Genomic DNA, 24,207 nt, shown 5'->3' on the forward strand with positions numbered 1-24,207 from the left:
CCTATCCTTGGCTTTCTGTCTCTGTATGGGGAGGGGGCACGGATGGAAAAGAGGTGGGGGAACCCAGCCCGCTCCCTGTCCCAGAAACAAGATGCAAGATGAGGAAGGAAAGGGATTTTAATGAGAAACCGAAACAGAGAAAGCCAAAGTGCAAATCGTCCACCCCCCATCGGAGGGTCATCCTGAGCCCCGTGTGTGCCCCCTCACCCCCCTTCAGGCCCCCAGCGGAGGCCCAAGGCCTGGAGCTTCTGCCTCAGGTAGCTCTTGAGCTGGGGCAGGCCTCTCTGTGACTCCAGTTCCTCGAAGGGCAGCTGCGGGGGGGGAGGACAGCACGTTACCCACAGGGCCCGTGGGCTGAGGGGAAAAAGGACGGCGTGGAGTCCCTCCCGGGGTGAGGCAGGGGCCGCTCACCGGCAGGAGCTGGTAGCCCATCAGGCCCAGGTGCCGCTCCCGTAGGGCCCTCGAGCCCAGCAGCACTCGGCCGTCGCGGCAGAAATGCCAGCGCTCCCGCAGCATCAGCACCACCCTGGAGGGGAGCGGACCATAGCTCAGGGTGCTGTCCACAGAGGCAGGGGAGGCTCCTCTGCCCTCCCCCCTTACCTTTGGGCCGGGTCGTGGGTCGTGGGCTGAGAGGCAGCCTGGCCCTGGGGACAGGACCTGGGAGGGTATGGTAGGAAGGGGTCCTGGGTCCTCACGGGCAGCACGGCACCAGAGCTGCTGACACACAACAGGAAGTCTGGAGGGAGGAAGAGAAAGGGCCGCTGGCTTCCAGCCACGGCTCTGTATCCCTGCGGGCTGGGCCACCCCACCGGGGTTCACCTGTGCAGTAGCCTGGAGGCACGGTCAGGTCCTGCCGGTACTTCTCTTCCCCCAGCAGCTGGCGCAGCCCCTCCGCCACTATATCCTTGTGACTGAGAGGGGAGGGGAAACACCGATATGGAAAGGCTCGAGAGTCTCCTCCTAAATCACTCCTGCACGCTTCTCCACCCTGGGCAAATGCCTTCCGTGTCCCGAGGCCCATTTCTGTCCCCTCCCGTGACCACTTAGGGCACATGAGCATGGACAGTTCAGGGTCCCCCTGGCTCTTCTACTCTATGCTGCTTTCAGGCTGGTCCCCTCCCCTCCCCCAGGCTGCCCCATCCACCTGTACTTGCAGCGGGCACGGTCAGTGATGAGTGGCTGGGGGAAGATGGGCACTTGCTGCCTTCGGGGAAGGCGGGGACCCCGGTATCCTGGAAGTTCCAGCTCCACGGCTGCGTCCAGCAGGGAGAGGTAGCGCCGCACAATCAGGGCGTGAGGGGTGCCTGTGGGAAAGCAGGCCGGAGGCTCGCTGGGCTGCGGGGCCCCACCCCCACTCGCCCCTGCCCGCTGGCCCTCGGGGACCCAGCCAGCCCTCCTGTCCGCGCACCACTGATGTGGTTGATGAATCCTGGGGAAAAGACAAAGTGCAGGGCCCTGAAGGGCAGGCACCGCAGCTGGCACAGTGACATCAAGATGTTGACAGTAGCCAGGGGAGCCACCCCTGCTTCCCGAGCCAGGATCCTCTCAAGGCAGGGCATAAACTGCTGTTCCAGGGGCAAGTAGTTCAGCCGCCCAAAGGGCAGGACCAACTTCTGTACCACCTGTGAAGGAAGAGCAGCCCTTCACCCCGCACGAAACAGTTCTCCGGTATCCGCCACAAGCTGAGCCTCGGGGAGGCTTGGCCTGCAAGCTGCTGTCTCTGTAAAGGCAGAACGATCCCTCTACCCCGGCGTACACACCAGAAGCTTGACAGCGTAACCAGTGTCTTGAGCCCCATGTGATTAATCAAACCAGTAGAGGAGACGTCGCTGTGGGGGCCGGCCCTGAAGACTTAGAGGAGTGGGCTCAACGAAGCTAAGACAGCGCCGAGTGCTTGGAGAACTGCAGAGAACCAGGCATACACGCTGGGTAGGTGGACAAGCCAAGAGGGTGTGAGCAAAGACGAACCCCCGGGGGCCAGAGCAGAGAGCCTAGCTGGTTGTCTGCCGCAGGAAGCAGCAGCCAGTCAAGCTGCATGGGGGGCTGGGCCTGACACGGTGCCTGAGGAGGGCTGGGAGAGGAGCATGGCAGGGCGGGAGGTAATCCCACCTTGCTGCTGAGCTGCATTTCCTGGACCACCAGGAAATGGGCAATGGCTTCCAGAAGCTGGGGCTCCCGCAACCGGTGCCGGGCCAGGTGCTGGGCCAGGAGCACCATCACGTGGGGTGTCAGTTCCTCCGGCCTGGCCTCTGTGAAAAACAGCCTATTATGCTGGACCCTCGGGCCAGATCTGGACGACACCTTTTAGCCCAGACACCACCACCTGCCTCCTCTTCGGCCCCTCCCCGCCACCTGCCTTTAGTCCCCTCCAGCACCTGCCAGGCTGCGGATGAGATGCTGCCGTGGATGCCTCAGGAAACGAGGGCAGCTCAGAGCAGCTTCCAATCTTTGCCCACCGGGAAGGACAGGTTGCAGAGAGGGAGGTGGCTTCGGAGGGAGGCGGAACCTTCTCTCCTGCTCCAGGGCACACATCAAGGGCCCATCTGATGGGAAGCCTGAGAGGGAGAGGGTCAGAGGAGGCAGTCCTGGTAACGGAGAGCTGCTCTGCTCCAGTCCTGGGGTTCAGTGGGTGAATTCCCAACCTCTCACGTCTCCACGTTCTGGACTGGAAGGGTTGCTACAGTGTAAGTGGAAACACTGGAGAAAGGTGAGACGCCATGTGAACGTGTGGTATCAGGACGGTCTGTGGGGAAGGCCTTATACAAAGATGGCAAGTGAGTTCTCATCTCATGCCAATGGTGACACGCTATAGTGGCTTTCTAGAGCACTGTATTGGAAGGAATCAGGGTTGGCACCCTAGCTAAGCTGGAACGAAGGCTGCTGGACTCCTGGTGTCTGCTGTGAAGACGGGAGGGGCAGCAAGCGTGCCAGGGTATGCGCCATTCCTGGCAGAGCCTGAGAGGTGAATTCTGTCAGTGATCTCGGGTCTTCTATGCTCTTTCTCTACTCTTCCGTTAACACCCACCCACCCCCAGACACCCTCCTCACCAAGTAAGACTGCAAGGTGCAGACACACGTGGATGGTGTGAATATCAAAGGAGGGGCAGTTTCGGATGATGAGCTGACTCAAGTCCTGTAGTGTGGCCTGCTCCACAGGAGGGGGCCGTGGCTGAGACCCCAAGAGCTGGCCCAGACGACGAAGTGCCACGGGGTAGTGATGGGCGCGCACCTTGGTGGGGTTCTGGCCCAGCCAGCGCAGCAGCTCCCCGGGGCTCCTCGCCTGTTCCAGAAGCCGCTGTAGCCCCTGCACGGGGCCTGCATGGAGGCCTCCTCCAGGAGGCCAGTCCCCCCACTTGCCGGGCCCCAGACAACAGGGCTGTACTGGCGGGAGCAGCAGCAGGCCAGAGAGCCGAGCAGCAGAGGCCTGGGCAGAGAGCAGGACTCGAAGCATGGAGTTTGGTGTTGGAGACCCTGAGGGGCAGCCCAGAAAAGGGGGTGAGGTTTTCTCCAAAGGGGAGGAAAATCCGCTATCTTACTCCTTACCTCGCTCCCCAATTCAGAGGGCCCTGGGGTCGGAGCAACCCAGACTCATGTTCACTCTTCCTTGAGACTGCTCTAGTCTTCCCCACCCCGCCCCTCTCTGCCTCCTTCCATCCTTTGAAACGGCACCTTCGGTGTACGCGGCACAGTGATATTTACAAAGCAATTCCACATGCATTGCGTATCTCCTCTGGTCCTCTACACACGCCTATGAGGTGGTAGGCAGGGCTGGCACTACATCGATTTCACAGGTGGAGAAACCAAGGCCCAGAGAGGAAAGGCAGCGAAGCCTGAGGTCACGAATCGGGTTAGTGGTCGTGCCCAGCCTGGAGCCCAGCTGGCCCCGTCGATACGCCCTCCCGACCACCTCCCCCTCCCGCAGGAGGCGGCAGCGGCGAGGAGGGTGGAACGCGGGCTCCGCAGCCGGCGGTCCTGGGTTCCATGCTGGGCGCTCCCGCTTACCACCGGCATGACCTTGGACAAGTGGCTTCGTCTCTCAGCCCAAGCCTCCTCACCCGTGAAACGAGAACGCAGCGCCCACCTCGCGGGGCGCCCGTGGAGCCCGAGCGCGCAGCTTTGCAAAGGTGCGGAGTCGGCCGTGTCAGGGGCCCCCACACCCACCCGGGCCCGGGGACGCCAGCAGACCGTGGTCATGGTCGCCAACGCCAACTCCCGCCGCCCGCCCGCAGCCCGCCCCGCAGATGCCACCCCTACATGACTCCCCAGGCCCCGCGCAGGTCGCTCCCTCAGTCGGTCTCGGGGCCCGGGAGCCGGGCTCCCTCCGCGGCTTCCTCATCGGCGGGCCACCGAGTCCGCCATCTTCCCAGCAGCCCCCGGATCGCGGCCCGGACGCCAATAGCGGCTCAGTCCCCGACCGGGACAGACGTGGCTCCCGTCAGGCCCCGCGCGCGCGGCCGCCGCCGCCGCCGCCGCGACCGCCGCCGCCGCGCGCCCCGCCCCCCGCTTCCGGGAAGCTGCGCGCGCCGAGCCTGGGCGGTGCCGGGGGCGGAGCCAGAAGGCCCGGCTCTGAGGCTCCGGCGAACAGAGAGCGGAAGTCGGCGGCGGGTCGTGTAAGGTTGGTTGGACACCCGGAGAGCTCAGTCCGCTCCCTTCGCTCCTTTTCTCCCAGTGGGCAAGGGCTCCCCGCCCAACACCCCCGCGGGCCCGCACACTCAGAGACACACACGGAGAGTGAAAACTTCACAGTTATTTAATCTGCACATGTTCCAGAGAAGCCCTCTGCCCCTCCCAGCTCCCCTTCTCCAGCGCCCCGCAGTCCTTGGGTCCCCAAATCAGCCCAAGGAGCTCTTAGGGACTAGAAGTGGCTGGGTCCTCAGACAGAATACTAAGATGGGCCCAGGGGTGTAGCCTGGCTCTGCCCAGGGCCAAGGCAGTGACAGCAGCTGCCTGACCCTGAAGAGCTGACTGTCAATGGGGGCTGAGAGCCAGCAGCCCCAGGAGGTGGCCCAGAGCCATGGAGGTCACAGGGAGGGGCCTCGGCCGACTCCCGGAGCGCTCTGCTGCGCAGCGCTGGGCTCCAGGGTAGTGGGAAGAGGCAGGCGGGAGTGGTGGGCCTGGGCAGACAACAACTCCCACTGTGTCGTGGGGAGCAAGGTCCGGAGGGGCCAGCGACACTGCCGAGAGCCCGTGGAGGCACTACGGGCGGTACATGGCAAAGGCCAGGAGGCTGAGGAGCAGGGTGAAGCCGGCCAGACCCAGAGTGGCGGTCAGGGGAAAGAAGGGCCGGTACTGGATCTGGCAATACCAGAGCAGCAGCAGCAGCAGAAGCAGGAGAGGCAGCAGCAGGCTGCCTATTTCCAGCCCGGAGGGGCCTGGCTCTGACCCCGGTGGGCAAGGGGGATGTGGGGGACCCACGCGTGTGGACACGTGGCAGTGGAGAACGCAGTTGGGTGGGAGGTGAAGGCTGCCCAGAGTCTGGGTGTCGTCTCCTAGCAGTTGCCCTTGGTAAATGAGTCGCACCTGCTGTTCCCGGCCGGGAAACTGGGTCCTGAGGAGAGAGGGACCTGGGTAAGAGAGCAGGCCTCAGGCAATCCTGGTCCCTTGCCCAGAACAACACTCACCTTTGCCTCCACCCACCACCCAGTTGGTGGCCTCTAAGGGGGTCCCTTCCTGCTATGGGGGAACAATACAATGTGCCATGTGGGGACCTCAGTTCCCTCCTCTATAGAATGAGGGGGAGGTCTCCGATCTCTCGTGGCCTCTCTGGGTCTGTGATCATTGCCACCCCACTCTTTAGAATTTTCTTTCCTGTCCCCATCCCAGCTTACCTTTTCAGGGAGCCAATGGTATCGTGGGGCCAGGCCCTGGCCACCTGCTCTGAATCGTTGAGGAATTTCAGCCGGAGCACTAGGGGCTCCTGGGGGGAGTCCGGGGTTGGTGACGTTGCTGAGAGCCCCATGCCAGGCTCTGGCTGTGCAGCCTGACCTCTGTGTCTCAAGCTGGGAGTTTCGGCTCCTGGGGCCTCCCCTCTGATGCTGCCGGTGACCGCCATGGCTTCACTGGGCTGTGCTGGTGTTGGAGTCCCTGATGGCTGGGGCAGTGGGTCGGCGCCCTCCGCGGTGTGTGTTGAGACCCAGGCGAGAGCCAGCACCAGAAGGCAGGCAAGCACCGCAAAAAGGATGGTCACCTCATCACCCACCCCTTCAATCAAGGCCATGGCACCTGCCTTGCCTGCCACGCTACTGAGCTGGGGAGGCACAAAGAACCCATGAGGGGCTGGATCGCTGGCCAACAGCCCTCTGAACTTCCACAGGCTCCTGAAGCCACCCCACCAAACTCTCCCACAGTCTTTATCCCTCTCCCGCTTACGCAAGCTCCACCCTAGGGCACATTACTGCTCTGAAACCTGATGTCCCAACCTTGCTTCAAGTGCCCCTTCGCATCACCAAATCCCGAGTCCTAACTTGCTCTAAACTGAGTTCTAGGTCTTCAGCCCGCTCCTCCATTCATCCAAACACTCTCCCGACTTAAGGGCCTTGACATTCTAAGCAACCTCTTCCCTAAATTCAACCCTCACCGAACTTCACCCCAAAGCTGACCTAGTCTCCCATCTACTGTCCCAGAGTTTATCTACTCCTTCGTCTATTTCATCCCAACGCTCATCTACTCCTCCATCATTAAAGGTGCTCCAAGGGGATAGAAAATGGGTTTCTTTCCCCCGCCCCCCGCCCCGTTATCATTTAACCAAAGGCCATCCGCGGATGGGGACTGCTTCCCAAGGCTTCCCCACACCACACGTCAATCTCCGCCCTTTGGCAATTCGGAGCTTCCAATGGTTGCCATCCCCCGACCCAAATTGGCCCCTCCAGTCTACTGAAGGCCCACCCCGTGGCGGCCCGACTCCGCGCCTCTTCTGGAAGCCTCTCCAAACCCAGTCCGCAGGCGGACCCCAGATCCCGCCCAGGAATCCGGACTTCGCCCTCCCTACCCCCAGCTCTTCCATCACCCCTCCCATCTTCCCGCCCCCCGGGAGCCGCGTTAGGGCAACCGGAGAACCGGGGGCGGGACGAGAGGGGGCCAGCTGGGGCCCGGGGCGGTGGGGTGGGCGCGGTCAACGCGCAGGGACTCACCGCCCGGCTCCGCCAGCTCCATAGCGGACCCTCGGGCACTTCCGGGCGGGAGGCGCCGAGGTCGCGGACACCTGAAGGCACCCCCTCCTTCCCTGCCGCCGCCGCCCGAAGCATTGTGGGACTTGTAGTCCTGCGCGGTGTGCATTTCCCGCCCTCCACCCTGCGGACCCACGTGCGGGGATCTGCAGGATAGTCCTGGTGCCCGCAAGACGCTGAGGGGCCCGCGGGGGCGGGCTTGCTAGTCCCCTGAGGTTTGGGCGACAGTAGGATCCGCCCCCTCCCCTGCTGGCATCCAGGGCATCTGTCACTCCAAAAACCAACGTCAGCTAGAGCACGTCAGAGTCCCCGTGTTAACAGATGCAGTGACTGGAGAGCTCAGGTGGCCCCTATCCCGGTCTGCTCTTATGTCAGAGTGAACGCCAAAAGGCACTGTGGGTCCCCTAAATTGACTCTTTGGCTCAGAGCCCAGTACCCATGGGCTGTCTCATCAGGTTGGTTACGCACCCCTCCCCAAGGCTGGCCACGGTGGCTTGTGCTGTCTTGTTTCCCTCGTCCTTTCCCCTTGCCCCTGTAAGACTATGCAAGAAGCATGGACCTTGGAGCCTGGCACAGATGCCGATCGATCCCTTATCCTGTGTTTATCACCTGTATAACCTTGGGTGCGCTACTGAATCTCTCTGAATCTTAATTTCTTTGTTCCTAAAGCATAATTTCATAATGAAATTCTAAGGAAGAAATTAGGTTTTATTAAATAAGCATGAAAACGATGTAAGGGATCTGTTACACAGTAGATATTTGTTCACCTAGTATTAGTACACTCTCTCCACCCAGATCTGGGCTTGGAAACTGGGTCCTCAGAGTGTCACTGTGTAGAGGACATTGAGCCCCAGCCTGGCTTGGGTCAGCTAATTATGGCTTTCCCCTCCTTCCTCTGGGCCACAGAGATCTCATGTCTGGGTTTTATAGGCCAGTCTTGATGAAAAGCAATGTACCCTACAGTTTCCATTCATGCTTACCTGTGGGAGCAAGTACCCCAAGTGTTGCCTTGGGAAAGCCAGTTTAGATGTATGACAGACAGACCTGACTTCTCTCTAGTTCCTTCCCTCTCATTCATTCATTTATTCTAGAAACATTTTTAAGTGTATTTATTTTGAGAGGGGGGAGGGGAAGAGAGAGACTCCTAAGGAGGCTCTGCACCGTCAGCACAGCCCCGACTCAACTCGGGGCTCTATCTCACGACCCTTGAGATCATGACCTGAGCCGTAACCAAGAGTCGGATGCTTAACCGACTGAGCCACCCAGGCACACGGAACATTAATTAAAGGTATACCAAATGCCACACACACTGCATGATGCTGGGAATACAATGGTGAATCACACAGGTAAACTTGTCCCTGCTCTCATGCGGCTCATATAATAATAGGAGACAGACATGTAGACAAGCCCACGAGTCCTAACGAAGATCCGTTAGGCTGCTGGGGCAACCCATTTGAGATACTCTTTACTCTCAGCATCTTTCCTGAGAGGTACCTGGTGCAGATTCTTACCGTCCGTTCTAGTTAAGCATCTAAAAGACGTGTTTGCTATTGCTTTTAGAATTACACAGTACGAGAGCTAGGTGTTTTGCTCAATTACTATATTTTGCCGATGAAGCATGGAGAGGGTACAAGACATCAGTAAGGTCAAACGTGTAGACAGAACCTGAATCTTTCAGGAGCTAGGGAGGCCCCGGGTATTGAGTAGCTTGTGCCTGGTTCTTTGGAAGGTACAAGACACTTAGGTGACTGCCTTGGTGACTGGGGCAGAGTTATGTGAATGGCCAAATGGGGTCAACTGTTTGCTGGGAAAAGACCTAGCTTGGCCTGGGAGGTGGAAGTGTGTGTATCGAGATTGACATATGTCAACTGTCCCAGAGGACATCGGGGCATGGCCCTGGATTGGCTGGGGCCAGTGCCCTGCACATGCCCTCTCTTACACGTTTTAAGAAAGATTGGGGATGGAGGTGGATTAGCAGGACTGCTGATGGCTTTGGCAATGGGGATGCAGAGGAACTGAGACATTGAAGGGAGCTCCCTGTCCCTGGAAGGAGCCGACAGGAACACAGGGTAGGCGAGGGGGTGACAATTAAGAGAGCATTGTGGGCTCTGGTGAGTCTCTTGAAAGGGATGAGAGGGGAGAAGAAAGCATAATATTGGATTCATCTCCTTTGCCTGTGTACCAGCCGGGACCAGGGTGGTGGCAGTCAGTGAACCGTCCCGGTCCCAAAGGAAAGTCTTTTAGGGGAAGGTTGAAGATGAGTGGGGATTGTTGTTTAGAGTGTCATTTCCAAGGGCCCTGCTGATGAAGGAAGCTCTCAGGGAGAACTGGAAACGGAAGCAGGGAACCCAGATTTCTAGGCTCTGTGCCGCAGCCCCCAGTCTAGAGTCCAGGGGAGGACCAGAGAGAGAACCGTGGGGACAGAGTGGTCCCTGGGGATGATCTCGGACGGGAACAGGGGGCTCGTGTCTCACTAAAAGGCAGAACTGTGTAAGTGAGGCACAGCTGTGCCTGGGCCGGAGGCCCTTCTCGGCCAATCTGCCGCGTTCATCAGCACCCTCGGGCGCAGGGCACCGTTTCGGGCACTACCCAAAGATCGGACACCCCACCCAGACCAGAGCAGGGAGGCGAACGAGAGAGCCGGGGCCGGGAGGAGGCCAGAACGGCTGTCCACTTCGGGCTGGTGGCCCTCACGGCGGGTGTGGGTGGGGGCTGGAGAGGAGGCGGAAGGGCCAAGGCTAGGTGGGAGGGGCCCGGGCGCCGGGGCTGGAGCGCGCGGCTTGGGGGTGGAGGCTGCAGAGCCAGCTAGCGAGCGAGGGGCGGGGGCGCTGGGGCCGGCGCGCAGGAGGGGCGGGGGCGGCGGGGAGGGGGGCTCGGGCTGCGTGTGCCGGAGCTGGCGGGGGCGGCGGTGCGTGCGCATGACGCGGGGGGAGGGCCCGGGCCGCGCGCTCCCGGTCCCGTTGTTGTTGCCGCTGGAGGCTGCTCCGAGGCAGCGGGATCGCGACGCCGAGAAGCGCCCTGCAGCGGCGGCCACAGCGTGCCCGGCGGCGCCTCCCGGCCTCGGCCCCCGGCCTCCGGCCTCATGCGCTAGCCCCGCGCCGCCGGCTCCTTAGTCCCGGCCCCGCCAGCCCCGCGCGCCCGCCCGCCACCGCCGCCGCCGCAGCGCCGCCCCGGGCCCCGGCCGGGCCCGCCTCGGGCCCCGCGGCTCTAGAGCCATGAACTTCCAGGCGGGCGGGGGGCAGAGCCCGCAGCAGCAGCCGAGTCTGGCGGCGCCGGGGGGCGGCGGCGGTGGCGGCGGCGGCGCGGGGGGCGGCGGGCAGTTCGGCGGCGCGGGGCCGGGGGCCGGGGGCGGCGGCGGCCCCTCGCAGCAGCTGGCCGGAGGGCCCCCCCAGCAGTTCGCGCTCTCCAACTCGGCAGCCATCCGGGCCGAGATCCAACGCTTCGAATCCGTGCATCCCAATATCTACGCCATCTACGACCTGATCGAGCGCATCGAGGACTTGGCGCTGCAGAACCAGATCCGGGAGCACGTCATCTCCATCGAGGGTGAGCGGAGCCGGGGTCTGCGGGAGCTGGGGCGCGGTGGCCCGGCTCGGCCACGCTCTCCCCGTCTGGGGTCGTCGCGCGCCTGAGGTCCTGGCCACGCGGTTTTGCTGATCGCCAGCGCTGCAGAGCGGTCGTCCAAGCTTCGCTGTATCTCGTCCGGGGACACTGGGGCTCGGGGCCGGTCCCGTGCCAGGGGACACGTTTTCCGTTCTTAGTACCCCAGGGCGTGAGGGTGGTGTCGCCCCGGGGACAGGTGCGCTCAGAACCGCAGAGGTGCGGGGGGCTGGGGCCGGAGCTGGCCAGGCATGCCTTGGGAGGGTGGGCGCCGCGGAGGGCCTCGGCGCGCCGGGAGGTGGGGCTGCTGCCCCGGCCCGGCCCTGCCCCGCGGCGGGGCGGGGGAATCGAGCCTCCCGTTAGTGGATGGCAGCCTTCCCGGGCCCAGCGCCCGCGGGCCCCGGAGGGTGGCGCTCGCCGCGGCGCCCTTTCCCGACGCACACCCCCCACGCTGCCGCTGCCAAGGCGGGCGCAGGCCGGGCCTGGCGCGGGGCTCCGGCGGCGCGACCGCGTGGGAGGCACCGGCCGGTACATCCGCGCTTTCGTCCTGTCCCCCGCGCACCCAGGAGCCGCTCGGGAGGCGGGCGTGGGACTGCGGGGCGCTGTCTGACCTCCACGGACACGGCGCTGGGCGTCAAATGCCAGAATCCCGGGCCACTGCCCTGCCTAGCGCCCTTTTCTCTAGGCTCTTGAGCCCCGGAATTTGGCTGCCACGGCGGGGGGGGGGGGGGGGGGCACAGAGGAAGTGGGTTCACGCTGTCGGCACATATCCCACGACCCCTGATGTGTGTGTGGGGGGGGGCACCACACCCACAGATTCCCTGGTGGCACGGTGACCTTTGAGCATCCAAGGGGCAGATGGGCCTCACCCTGGGTCATCTCCTTCCTCTCCGGCTCCATTGGAAGGGGGACGCCCAGCAAGCAGGTGGTGGGCTCAGCTTTAGCGGAAATGCAGGGCAGGTTGCGAGGTGTTTTGGCGATGACATGGAGTTGTGGGCAAGGCCTGTCCACTTCTTGGGCCTCGCAGTTAGGGCCACACTCCCACCTTCCCCTCCTTGTGTAAGGCTCTGGGGCTCCTGTGCCTGAACGCTACTCCCTTCCTGCTTTTGGACGTCCCCACAGCTGGGGAAGGAGCATTCAGTGTTTTGGGAGCCGAAGTCCCCATTTAGACCCAGAGTCCTGCCTTTTTCTTGTCACACTCCAAGCTGACTTCCTTCTGTCCTTTCCCCAATCCTCTGTTACCTCTTTCCTCTCAAGGCTGAGTTCACAGTGAACTAATTAGGCGACGGGGAAAAACTCATTAACATGGATCCAAGTAAATGGCCTGAATCACCGTTGTGGCTGGGGACCAGGAGATGGCATTTGTGTGAGCCCAGGGCCCCAAAGAGAGGAGATGACCAATTTTTCCTCCTCGATCTGAAACGGGTGGGGCAGGGAGAGTCGCCATTCCCCAGAGCGTCACTGTCCCTCTGGGGAAGTAGAAGTTCAGGAACAGCTCTCAGATACCCCCCCTCCCCCCAGCTCCCTTTGTCAAAGAGACTTGATGGACTAGCCCGAGGTAGGGGCTGAGGGAGGACGCCTCCCTCAGAGCACTTCCCAGAGCCGGGAGAGGCAGAATCAGCTGGGTTCCCATCCAGCTCCAACTTCCTTAGCAGTGGCTTGTGACCACCCCCGCCCCGCCCCCCCCCCCAGCCCGGACTCAGGAGGCCTCCAGCTGGGCATCTTCTGTGCCACGAGGGTCACGATTCCCGGGACGTGCTCAGTGTTCGTCCCTGTCTTAAATTCAACGTGCTGGGCGGACTTTCTCTTCGTAGAGCCCTCCCCCGTGACCAACTTCCCCATTGCGGTTTGGAAGTACCCCATGTTCTGTCTGCTTAGCCTGGAAGCTTGGTGTGGTGAATCCTGGGACCCGATGTCTCATTGTCACCAGGCCCAGCTGTTCCGCACACTCCATTCGCAGCCCTCCTGATCCCCGCTTCCCTGCTCTCCCTTGGTGGGGCCTTGCACCTCTCTCCTCCTGCTCTCCTGTTTTGTCCAGCCTCTCTCCTGGGATCCATCTTTATCACCCACCTCACCCCTGCTTCACCACTTTTGTCACATAGATTTTCTGCTCTGGGCAGGCAGGGAAAAACAAAAAACAAAACCAAACAAAAAAACAAATAACCCCCCCAAAAAACAAACCAAAAAAAAAAAAAAAAACAACCCAGAAAACTCCTTCTCCAATTTCTGCCCTATATCCTTCCTTGCTGTAGAGCCTCCATCTGCCAAACCATATTGCTGCTGCCTTGTAAAGCAGTGTCCCCACCTTCTTGCTTGGGGGAGGGAGGAGAGCAGCTTCTTGGGGCGTTTCCCGGCTCCCTGTGAGCCTGGCCGAGCCCCCCTGCCAGGGCCCAGCATCAAACCTGGGTCCAGGCGATACTGTTACGTAACACATCCGTAGCCGGGAGGCCGGTCTGTGTTTACTAGGGCTGAGCCTCTTAGTGGGAAGGGATGACATTTTCCTAGTGTATAATAAGCTTCCGCCTCACTCTGGTAATACTTCGGTGAAGGATTTATTTGTTCCAGCTCTGAAGGTGACCCAGGAGACGCAGTCGGAATCCATTTGGGACTGAGGGAGCACCGTGGCACCTTGCCCTCCTGTCTTCTGCCTGCTTCACTCAGTCACCTCAGACCCCGCAGCCAGGGCAGGAGGAAGGAAGCAGAGGAACATTCCGCTTTCCTGTCTCAGGACAGGATTTGAGGGGAAGCAGGCTGTTTTTGAAAAGTTCCTTTCCCACCAAAGGCCAAGGAAGGAGAAGAGGGGTCCATCCGGCTGTTTTAAGGCATGAAAGCAGTGTACCCGGCAGGTGGGGGTGGTGGACTGGCAGATTCACCGTGTGCAGAGCCTCTGAGCCAGGCTCTTCTCCCTGGTGGGGAAACTGAGGCTCAGAGAAAGGAGGGATCCACGCTGATCAGTCAGGGCTTGTGTGGGGCCTCAGGCAGGAGCTCTCAGGACTTGCTTGGTCTCCTGGCTGTGCCCTAGAAAGAGGGCCGCAGAGGAACCGGCCTCAGTCCAGATAGGGGACAGCCTGGGCACATGGAACATGCAGATGCTGGGCCAAGTAAGCCAGGAGCCAGGATGAGTTCCTGCGAGAAGCCACCTGGGGTCCCGGCAAGTGGCCAGGAAAGGCAGGCTTGTCTCTGAGGAGATGTGAATCCCGGGAGGTCTGCCCCAGGGGAGTGCAAGCAGGGGTGGGCCCTGTGGGCCCACAGGGAGGACCAGGAAGCCGGCCTCGGCCACAAGTATGCCATGTGGCTCCTACTTGGGGAGGAACCGGACTTTGTCAACTGGGCGACTTGTCGCCCCCTTTGTTTTCCTCCAAAATTAAAAAAATATTGTTTTTAATATTTATTTATTTTTGAGAGAGAGAGAGAGAGACAGAGTATGAGTGGGAGGGACAGAGAGAAAGGGGGACACAGAGTCCAAAGAAGGCTCCAGGCTCTGAGCTGTTAGCACACAGCCCGCTGTGGGGCTTGAACTCAGGAACTGTGAGATCGTGACCTGAGGGGAAGTCAGAGGCTCAACCGACTGAGCCAGCCAGGCGCCCTGTTCTCCAGCATTTTTTTTTTTTAAAACGATGAAGTGCCTTTGAGCATTCCCAAAGTGGGCTGATTCGTTCTCCCTTCCACCTCGCTCTTGAGGGTGAACTCAGGATCTGCGGGCCTGCCACCATGGGCGCGGGCTGGGGAGTGTTCGGGACTGGGGTAAGGAGGTACAGGTGTTCCCGTTGCGTTTGAGCCTAGGCTGGAGAGGGAAGGGGGCCCTGAGCTGAAGGCAGAGGTGTTGGGGAGGGCTCAGAAGGAGCTCACGGGCCTGCCTGGGGGCTTGAGTCCACCCTGCTTTCTCTGTGTCCCGTGACCAGGTCCCGACAGCAGCCCCATCGTGCGGTGAGGCAGGTGGAGGGCAATCATAGCATTTTGGAGACCGGGAAACTCTCTCCTGGCTGTTCCCCAGCCTGGCGGTAACATTCACCTGGGGGACTTGCTGAAGTGCACGTTTCCGAGGCTTCCTGCGAGGGATCTGATTCAGTGGGTTTGAGATGGGGGCCCAGGGACCTGGGTCCGTCACTTACCCTGGAGTTCCGGTAATTAGCTGGTTTCAGGAATGAGTGCCTGGTGGTGGCCTGGAGGCTTAGGTAGGACTTTGCACAGATGAGTTCTAGGAATTCTGAAAAAGAGGATATCTGGGTGGGTGCTAGTGGCCTGGGAAAGCTGCGTTTGTTCCAGATACATTTATTTAGCTCCTACCGTGTGGCCCAGTTGCATGTAGCACAGTGGAAGGCAGGTGGGGGAGCCCCGCCAGCCTGCTGGACTGACTGAGGTTGAACGGATCCGCCTGCAGGAGATGCCAAAGCAGGGGTTGGGAGGGGTGGGAATAAAGCCAAGATTTGAACAAAACCAGGGCAAAGGTTAGAGCCTGGGGAAGACTTACCAAGACCCCTTTCTTCAAGGTCACAGGAGAGGGATGGAAAGACTACCTCCTCCAGGCTGCAGGGTGCCCCCCCCCCCCATTCAGTCCTCTGTTCCTAAACTTCTGTTGTCTGCCAAGTGGACGACACCCTCCGAATAAGACACTTCTTGCTCCTAAGTACCCTGGGGCTAGCTCATGCTACATACTTTTCTCTACCATTTCTTTTTTTTTTTTTTTTTTAACTTTTTTGTTTTGAGGTTTACTTACTTATTTTTGAGAGAGAGAGAGAAAGCAGGGGAGAGACAGAGAGAGGGAGAGAGAGAGAATCCCAAACAGGCTCTGCACTGTCAGCAAGGAGCCCGATGGCGGGCTCTAACTCAGGAACCGTGAGATCATGACCAGAGCCAAAACCAGGAGTCGGATGCTTAACTGACTGAGGCACCCAGGCGCCCCTCCTCTACCGTTTCTTTCTTTCATGGAACCTGTATGCCAGGCATGGGGCTCCAGGAGACTTTCCCTGCAGAAGGGACAGGTTTGCAGAGGCAGCAGGGGGTGGTGAAAGTATAAGGTGGTATTCGAGGAGCAGTAGGCTGGTCTGTGTGGCTGAGGCATTGAGTCTGGAGGGGACAGGCCAGGGGACCCCGGTTCGAGCATCCAAGGGAGCAGTGGCCCCGGGGAGACCAGGCGGGAGCGAAGAGGCCCTTCTTGAAAAGCAGGCTTAGGGGAGCTGAGGCCTGGAGCAGGGGCAGGCTTGGGCCCTGAGAACTCCTGTGTCCTCACCCAGCATCCCCGAACACCCATCCGGGGAACCTTCTGCTCACCTCACCCTCATTCTCTTTTTAATACGCAGCTAACTTGAAATTAGTTTAACCGGATTGCCTTCCTCCTGACTTCAGGCCAAGGGGTAAAGGGGAGCTAATTTGGGGGCATGGAGCTGAGCCCTAGGGCTATGGAAGCAGGGGAGGGCGGTAACCTGGAGCACCTGCTTTGAGGATGTGGGCACTGGCTGGTACTGCGTTGCCCTGGTTACCGTTCCCCGCCTGCCCGCTGGAGATGGTCATGGGCTTTTGCAACAAACACTTGGCAGGTCTCTTTCTAGGTATGCAAGTATCCTTTCCATTTTGCAAAGCCTGGGACCTGGATTGAGTAACTCTCCCAAGGCCGTACCAGACACTGGTCTTCCAGCTGCGGGGCTGGTGCTCCCTCCCTTGGATGGATGGACTAGATGAGCTTTGGCCAGTCAGCCTTCCTGTGGCGCCTCTCAGGGAAGCTTTTTGACCTCCAGTTTAACCCGTGGAAACTTTTAGGATGTAACTTAAGGGGAACTTAGGGCCCCTCTCTCTTGCTGTTGTTTTCTTCTGGATGTTATGAATCCCCAGCTGAGTGGTGGCTCTGGGAGGTGTCTCTCCCCTCCAACAGCAGCACAGAGATTGCATATAGCACAGAGATGCTTGCTCAGGAAACACTCAGAAATATTTAAACACTGTGGGGCACCTGGGTGGCTCAGTCGGTTGAGCGTCCGACTCGTGATCTCGGCTCAGCTCCCGATCTCGCGGTGTGTGAGTTCGAGTCCCGCGTCCCTCTCTGTGCCGACAGCGCTTTCACCCGCAGACTCTGTCTCTCCAAAAATAAATAAATAAACTTAAACAGAAACATTTAAACATTGAAAACAGCTGAACATATGTGTGAGCGTCAAAAGTCACGCATGCTTGTGTAACAAATTCAGATGTGGAAGGAAGCAGAAGAAACACGTGTACGCCCCCCCCCCCCCCCCACTGCCCCTTAGAGGTGCCCACTGTTACCTGCCTGATGCTTGTCCTCCTGGTCTGTTCTCTAGCTGTTCTCTGCTGTCACAAATCAGTCACAGAGGAGCTGATTTGATATTACTGGCATTTCTCGGCAAAGGTGGGATTTGTGTGTTTGTGGAAAAGCCTCCACTGGTAGAAAGGGAGCCCCTGCGTTCATCTGTTCATCTGTTAGTGTTCATCTGTTCATCTGTTAGCTCCCTGTCGGGGACTCGGGATACTTGGGGTCTCGTTCCTGCCAGGCTGTGACTGGCAGGTCACTCCTTGCTTGGCCTTTTTTTTTTTTTTTTTTTTTTTTAATGTTTATTTTGGAGAGAGAGAGAGAGTGAGAGAGAGAAAGGGCGCGAGCGGGGGAGGGGCAGAGAGACAGGGAGACTCAGAATCGGAAGCAGGCTCCAGACTCCGAGCTGTCAGCCCAGAGCCCAACGCGGGGCTCGAACTCACGGACCGCGAGATCACGACCTGAGCCGAAGTCGGACGCTTAACCGGCTGAGCCACCCAGGCGCCCCACTTGCTGCTATTTTAAAAGACTGCAGGACGGGGCCCTTGGGTGGCTCAGCCGGTTAAGCGTCCGACTTCGGCTCAGGTCGTGATCTCGCGGTCCGTGAGTTCGAGCCCCGCGTCGGGCTCTGGGCTGACAGCTCGGAACCTGTTTAGGATTCTCTGTCTCTCTCTCTCCAAAACAAATAAACAAACTTTAAGAAAATATAAAAAAAAAACATTAAAATGCTTTTTGTTGTTGGTTTATTTCATATTCAGTTGATTACTAGTGAGAGCGTTAAAAAAATTTCTAGGTCATTTGTATTTTGTTCGATTCTGTTCGTATCCTTTGTTCATCTTCCTCTTGGTTCCTTACTCTGTTCATACTGTATGTCAGATGGTTTTAATCTCTTAATGGAGATTTTTCTGAAGTGAACGTTTGTGTGCCTCCATCTCTCAGGCAGCGCCTGGGCCCCCACCACCCCGCCCCGCCCCAGACCCTGAGCCGGGCTGACCAGGCTGTGCTCTGGGCGCTGAGAGCGGCCCCACACCGCATGGCTTCAGAGGGATGTGCCTCTGTTTTTGCGCCTGTTTATAGCGGGTGTTTTTCTTTCTCTTTCTTGTCAGTCGGCACCCCTCCTTGCCACTGTTGGTGAGCCCGCCTCCAGCGGTTTCTCTTTTGCCTTTTAATTTGATGTTTTGATGGCTGGCAAACCCAGAGCCCAAGCTCATAGAGTGGGATTCAAGCCCAGCCATGGCCTCTCGGGGCGTGTGCAACTGTGTGCGTGGTGGGGCGGGCGAGACCAGGAGGTCTGGACCCCACTCGGGGCTCCCTCTCTTCCCTCTGCTGCTGGTACGTACCTTCCAGGGAGGGGCCGACGAACTTCCCGGCCGTGAGGATTTTTTTGTTAAACGGGCCCCTTGGGTGTGAAGGGGCCTGTGTGGGGCACAGACCTGGTTCTGGAACCACGATGCCCGGATTTGAATCCCAGACTGAACCAGTTGGTAGCCGCGTGACCTTTGGTGAGTCTCTTAACCTCTCTGTGTCTTCGCTTCCACGTTGCCAAAATAAGGTTAACAAGCACCCGTTTCGTCGTGTAGGTGTGAGAAGGAAGTCGGTGAATGCCCGCAAAGCTTTTAGAGTGGCACCATTCCCTCGGAAGGGCTCCCCGAGTGGCAGGCCCTGTCACGATTTCCAGGGTAGGGGTGGCGACTAAGTGAGGGCACGAGAGTGAGTGCACGGTGCGCGGTGCCCGCGGCCTGGGGCTCCTCCTGTAGCTCGGACTCTGGAGGGGCGGAGATTGGGGCGAGCTGGTATAGCCCGGCAGGCCCCGGAGTGGGGAGCCACCTCAGGATTTGTCCGAGGCTCTGGCTGAGGGGTCCAGACCCTGGACCGCAGTTTGTCACAGTGAGTGTCACATGGCCATCCAGCATTGCCTTCATTTGATTGTTTGCCCGCCGATTCAAGTGTTTGCTGTAATTCAGCACTGCCCGGTTACACATGTGAGTCCCACGTGTCGGCTGAAATCTTCAAGTAGCCATATTAAGAAAGGTTAAAAAAAAAAAAAAAAGGGCGGTGGGCGCTTGTGCTCAGTCATTTAAGCCTCCGACTCTTGATTTCAGCTCAGGTCTTGATCTTGGGGTTCATAGGATTGAGCCCCACACCAGGCTCCCCAATAACGCCGCGGCACCTGCTTGGGATTCTGTCTGCCCCTCCTCTGCATTCTCTCTCTCTCTCTCTAAATAAATAAACTTTAAAAATAAAAGGTAAAAAAAACCCCACAAGGTGAAGTTAATTTAATATTATATTTTATTGAACCCAGTATATTTGAAATAATAATCATTTCCACATGTGATCAGGATGAAAAATTATTAATGGAGTATTTTACATTCTTTTCTCATCCTGTCTTCAAGCTCTGCCCTCAGCCCGGCTCCATTTGGACAGGCCGAGGGGGAGGGCTCAGTAGCCACGAGGGGGGGCCGTGGCCGTGGTGTTGGAAGAACGTCTTGAATTTTAGCCCATAATAAGCAAAAGAACACCTGTTTGTTGTAAAAAGTGAATGCAGAGGGGGTATATCCTTTCGGATTCAGCTTTCTAAAGTTTTGTACAGTAAAACCTTGGATTGAGAGTAACTTGTTCTGCGAGTGTTCCACAAGACAAGCAAACATTTCTGTTAAATGTTAACTTAATAGACGAGGGATGTCTTGCAATACGAGTCGTACGTGACCCCGAACGTCACAGGATCACAACTGAGCCAGTGGTTCTTGAAATGTGCTTTGATGTGCGACCGCTTTGGATGACAAGCATGTTTCCAGAAGAGATTATGATCGCAAACCAAGGTTCTACTGTATTTAAAAGTTTCAAGCAGCCAGTCCACAGGCACGGACTTCCTGAGCACCTGCCACGGCCGCGATGATTGATCGCCAACAGATCCACTGAGATCGCCAACAGATCCTACTGGATTTGCAGTAGGTTTTTGTCGCTGTGCGTTTTTCTTAAAATCTCAAGCGGCCTGCTGTTGTGGGAGCACCACCACAAACTTTTTCATGTCACGGGGTCTCACGCACTCCTGCGGTTTTGTGCAAGGATGGAAGGGGGGGTTTGAGCCCAGGCCCCCCTCTTGCGAGATAAATGGGTGCGTCGGGGGCCCCTGGTGGGCAGCGCCTTGTTACCGGTGGGTTGGCTGCAGGCCTCGGTGTAGCTCACGTCACTTTGGTTTGGCCTCCGCATCCCATGCGGCTGCTGCTCGGCCCTCCTTGCGTCCCCTCTCAGCCCCTTGCCTCTCTGTGGCCTGGACCTGGAGGGTAATCCTGAATTTCGGGTGAGGGAAGAAAGGCGGACGGGGAAGGGCCATGACACTTCCCCAGGCTCCTTCCGTCTCCGTAGGACGGGCCCGCAGGTTCTCGAGTGCGGATTGGTGAGCTGCTGGTGGACGGGGTCATGTGAACGGGCCAATCTGTGGACTAGGTGGCCTTCTGCCTGTCAGCTTTACACAAGGTCAGATGGAGCACTGGCCGGGGAGGTGCACCCAGTCAGGGAATAGGGTGCTGATTGCGCGGCCTGGGGCACAGTCGGAGAAGGGCGAGCCCAGTCTTGTTGCCTTGCAGGCCAGGAGGGCGGAAGCCACTGATCCAGGATTCAAGGTCACTGGTTAGCAGCCGGGCCCGGTTTGGCCTCCAGGCTTTTTTGCCTCATGGTGACCTCCTTCTAGCTCACAAGAGGAGAGGTGGCCTGGGCCATCCTGCTCGTCACCTCCCCTTCAGCCACGACCCATGGCGGTGGTGCCAAGATGCTACACGGAACCAGCAAATGTCACAATATTCTCTTCACCGTGTCTGGCATTTTAGGCAGGGGCTGTTTTTGTAGCCTTTCCTGGTTTATGTTTGCCTTTAATTTATGGTGTGTGTGTGTGTGTGTGTGTGTGTGTGTGTGTATGAATAGCGGAATATATATATTCTAGCAGAAACTTTGTAAACGTGTGTGCAGTTGGAAGACGTGTGGCACAGAGTAAAGCCCCCCATTAGCCCATAGTTCTCGGTTGGCTCCCTTGGTCTGTCTCAGCCCACTCTCCTCCTGTGGAAGGGAGGCGCCCCCCTGCTCCCTGCTCGGGGGTGAGGTTATCCTGGACCACACCCAGGAAGGTGTATCCCGTTTATTGCAGCAATAAATGCTAGGTTCCTTTTACCCCTCTGCTCTTCTAATGGCAGGAAGGGCCTGGATTCTTTGTCCAGAGAGCCACTAGGGAACCTGCGGATGGGGTGGGCTGGGCATTCCTTTGTGATAGCTTCGACGGGACACCTCCGAGCCAACCCAAGGAGACAGAGGCTGTCATCTCGTAGGCCTCTCATCGTCCCGAGCCTCGGCACTGTTGGGAAGGAGACCCTGTCCTGAACTAGGTTAATAGGTTCTCTTGTCATTTCCTGGGCCCCAGTCCCCCTGCCGGCTGGGGCCTCGGGGCTCTGCACCTTTCCCCCTGGACCCCGAGTAGTCTTGGGAAGAGAGCCTCATGGAGGTGCTAGGCCGGCTGGGGTCTAAACCTGGTCTGTCCAGCTCCAAGGCCCACCCTTCCAGTTTGAGGCCCTCGATCCTCACAGGGCCTAGAGCGGTCGGTGTTCTTACCCCAGCTGGCCTGTGTCATAAGCTGGTATCTGCTTCCCCTGTGGGCACAGAGCCCTGCTGTCACTTCCAGAGAATGCTTGGCCAACAACCAGGGGCCTCCCTGCTCTGTAGCCAGCCCAGGAGCCCTGCTGGGCACTGGCGGTCCTTCAGGGAGCCTCCTACCTGTATCACTGTGCTCTGTCCCGCTCTGGGGCCATGGTGCTGCCCAAGGGGCCCTCTCCTGGCCGTGTGGGCCCCTGCTGGCCTGAGGAGCAGGGCCAAAAGTTGGGAGGCCATTTATGGTGGGGGCCAGGTGTCCTCGTTCCGAGGCCTGGGTCTTCTCTCTGGCAGGAGGGTGGGGAGGGGTCTCCCACTGGAGTCTGTAGAGCTGGCTCTCCGCTGGCTTGGGCCTGGCTCTGGACCTGCGTGGAGTGACAGCGGGTGGGAGGAGGCATGCCTGGTTCTCTGTCCTCCCTCTTGGAGTTCACGCTCCTCCCCGAGGGGTCAGAGCTGGGTCAGAGCTGCGAGATCACTGAAAACATGGGTGTCGTGCTTGCTCTGTATGCTTCTGACGGGTCCGCTGGCTCAGGCCTGAAATGCCATTCCTGTCCAGTAAGGAAGCTTCCCTGGGAAGTATGGGAGTGTGGCCCTGCCTCCATCAGGCCCGTGCCAGGCGGAGGTGGGGAAGGAGCCAAGTCCTGGCAGAGAGATACCCCTGAACTGGCCCACACTGTGTGACCCTCACTGGTGGGTGGCTTGACAGGGTGACCGTGGGTGAGGCCCCGAGCAGAGGCCTTCCCTCATCTCAGCAGCCTCGGATGTTCCGTTGAGCCGCCACCGAAGAAACATCGTGTCTCCTGCAAGCGTGCGTGCCTCGGGCCGTGATGGGGTTTGTGCACGGTGACCTGGTGTGGAAGGGCGGCCGAGGGGGTACCAGGCAAGCCTGGCTGCTTTGATAGGCACGGCGAGACACTGTTTTACTGGAATAGTGGTTTGATTATGAAAATTGCTGGCGTAGTGTGTTTTTAAACTATTCAAATGTGCCACCCCACACTCTGGCACTTTGTGTTTGTGCTGCAAACGCGGCAAGATTGACGGCTCTTGCAGCAGTGCGGGGAGCTGCAGGGTTCTATGGGGTTCTACGTTAAGGGCGGCAGGATCAGATCTGGGATCTCGGAAAGAACGGTACTGAAAAGGTTAACTGGCCGATGGTTCTCCTTACATGCCAGGCACCGCCCCGCGCGCCTCCTGGTCGTTCTCTGGACATCCCTACAGGGTGAGTGTGACCCCCATCCTGCAGGTGGGGGCAGGGAGATGGAAAGGCATGTGCCCAGCGTGGCCCCCAGATGATGGCGGAGGCGGGACCTGACCCCGGAAGGCTGGTCTCAGAGCCTGTGCTCTCTGCCAGCATATGCGGCTGTGCCATGAAACGGAGAAAAATTTTAAAACACGGGAGGGGGTGCCTGGGTGGCTCAGTTGGTTGAGTGTCTGACTTCGACTCAGATCTCACGGTTCATGGGTTCGAGCCCCGTGTCGGTCTGTGTACTGACAGCTTAGAGCCTGGAGCCTGCTTCAGATTCTGTCTTCCTTTCTCTCTGCTCTTTCCCCACTCACCCCCTGTCTCTCTGTGAAAAATAAATAAACGTTAAAAAAATAAGTAAATTTAAATAAAACACGGGAGAAAATTTAAAGAATATTATCTCTTCTGGGGATAAGAGGGATCCTCGTAAGCCAGATAGGAAACCTAGAATTTATAAAGGAAAAGACCTGACAGATTTTCCCCCCAGCTTTTTATTTTGAAAAATGACCACCACAAAAGGCGTCGTTAACATTTTAATACATGTGCAGGGCGCCTGGGTGGCTCAGTTGGTTAATGGTCCGACTGTTGGTTTCCGCTCAGGTCATGATCTAGCAGTTTGTGAGTTCAAGCCCCACATCAGGCTCTGTGCTGATGGCGTGGAGCCTGCTTGGGATTCTGGCTCTCCTTCTCTCTGCCCCTCACCTGCCTGTGCGCTCCCTCTCTCTCTCAAAATAAATAAATAAACTTAAAAACAACAACAACAACGTACATTTGCTCCTTCCTCTCTCCTCCCCGCCTCACATTCTTTTTGGTGATGGGAGCGGTCAGCAGCTGTCGACGGTGTGGTGCTTCAGCTGGCATCTCCTAGCGCTGGCACATTCTTCCACGTCACAAAATACCGGTGTCCGGGGCGCCTGGGTGGCTCAGTCGGTTGAGCGTCCGACTTCGGCTCAGGTCATGATCTCGCGGTCCGTGGGTTCGAGCCCTGCGTCGGGCTCTGTGCTGACAGCTCAGAGCCTGGAGCCTGTTTCGGATTCTGCGTCTCCCTCTTTCTCTGACCCTCCCCTGTTCATGCTCTCTCTCTCTCTGTCTCAAAAATAAATAAAATGTTAAAAAAAAATTAAAAAAAAAAATACCGGTATCCTACCCGAGAGAATGAGCAAGAATCGTCTGACATCACTTGAGAGCTCACCCATAACTAAATTTCCTCAGTTACCCCCAGATACCTTCCGTAACCTTTTTGTCTTTCCAAATCGGGATGGGATCGGGATGGAACAGGATCCATCAAGATGCTTTTTTCCCCACCA

At 58.5% G+C, this 24,207-nt stretch overlaps 3 protein-coding genes across 7 annotated transcripts in view; 1 reads left to right on the forward strand and 2 right to left on the reverse strand.

The window, feature by feature from the left end:
• Window positions 1-99: 99 nt before the first annotated feature.
• On the reverse strand, window positions 100-4,441 carry FASTK (Fas activated serine/threonine kinase). Its single transcript, XM_042927099.1, has 10 exons — window positions 4,255-4,441; window positions 3,049-3,471; window positions 2,376-2,555; window positions 2,110-2,249; window positions 1,409-1,622; window positions 1,145-1,304; window positions 820-911; window positions 601-736; window positions 412-526; window positions 100-311 (listed from the first exon to the last, which is right to left on the reverse strand). Exons 1-10 carry the CDS (start codon window positions 4,334-4,336, stop codon window positions 204-206), a joined length of 1,650 nt encoding a protein of 549 aa, XP_042783033.1. The 5' UTR covers window positions 4,337-4,441; the 3' UTR covers window positions 100-203.
• A 291-nt stretch (window positions 4,442-4,732) lies between these two features.
• Window positions 4,733-7,237, reverse strand: TMUB1 (transmembrane and ubiquitin like domain containing 1). 2 transcript variants are annotated; one of them, XM_042927672.1, is made up of 3 exons: window positions 7,131-7,237; window positions 5,829-6,247; window positions 4,733-5,548 (listed from the first exon to the last, which is right to left on the reverse strand). In XM_042927672.1, the coding sequence occupies exons 2-3, from the start codon at window positions 6,215-6,217 to the stop codon at window positions 5,197-5,199; spliced, it is 741 nt and encodes a 246-aa protein (XP_042783606.1). In that variant the 5' UTR covers window positions 6,218-6,247; window positions 7,131-7,237; the 3' UTR covers window positions 4,733-5,196. The 2 variants fall into 2 exon arrangements, with proteins under 2 accessions (XP_042783606.1, XP_042783607.1); XM_042927673.1 differs by having other exon boundaries at window positions 5,829-6,242; window positions 7,131-7,210.
• Window positions 7,238-10,381: 3,144 nt separating this feature from the next.
• Window positions 10,382-24,207, forward strand: part of AGAP3 (ArfGAP with GTPase domain, ankyrin repeat and PH domain 3) — a 55,115-nt gene continuing 41,289 nt past the window's right edge. For all 4 annotated transcript variants that reach the window (XM_042927100.1, XM_042927102.1, XM_042927104.1 and 1 more), the window contains exon 1: window positions 10,382-10,712. In XM_042927100.1, coding sequence (XP_042783034.1) covers window positions 10,382-10,712 — 331 coding nt within the window. The remainder of the gene's footprint in view (window positions 10,713-24,207) is intronic.

Source organism: Panthera leo, chromosome A2 (genome assembly GCF_018350215.1).
Source record: "Panthera leo isolate Ple1 chromosome A2, P.leo_Ple1_pat1.1, whole genome shotgun sequence".
In the NCBI taxonomy this organism is placed as follows: domain Eukaryota; kingdom Metazoa; phylum Chordata; class Mammalia; order Carnivora; family Felidae; genus Panthera; species Panthera leo.

What these genes read in the sequence shown, in the direction of transcription:
- FASTK (XM_042927099.1), bottom strand. Translation starts at nt 4,336, where the DNA reads ATGAGGAAGCCGCGGAGGGAGCCCGGCTCCCGGGCCCCGAGACCGACT. An exon ending in TCTCATCCGCAGCCTGGCAG is followed by an intron (nt 2,250 to 2,375) that starts GTGCTGGAGGGG and finishes TGTTTTTCACAG; the next exon opens with AGGCCAGGCCGGAGGAACTG. An exon ending in AAATGCAGCTCAGCAGCAAG is followed by an intron (nt 1,623 to 2,109) that starts GTGGGATTACCT and finishes CTTCCTTCACAG; the next exon opens with GTGGTACAGAAGTTGGTCCT.
- TMUB1 (XM_042927672.1), bottom strand. Translation starts at nt 6,217, where the DNA reads ATGGCCTTGATTGAAGGGGTGGGTGATGAGGTGACCATCCTTTTTGCG. An exon ending in ACCATTGGCTCCCTGAAAAG is followed by an intron (nt 5,549 to 5,828) that starts GTAAGCTGGGAT and finishes CTCTCTCCTCAG; the next exon opens with GACCCAGTTTCCCGGCCGGG.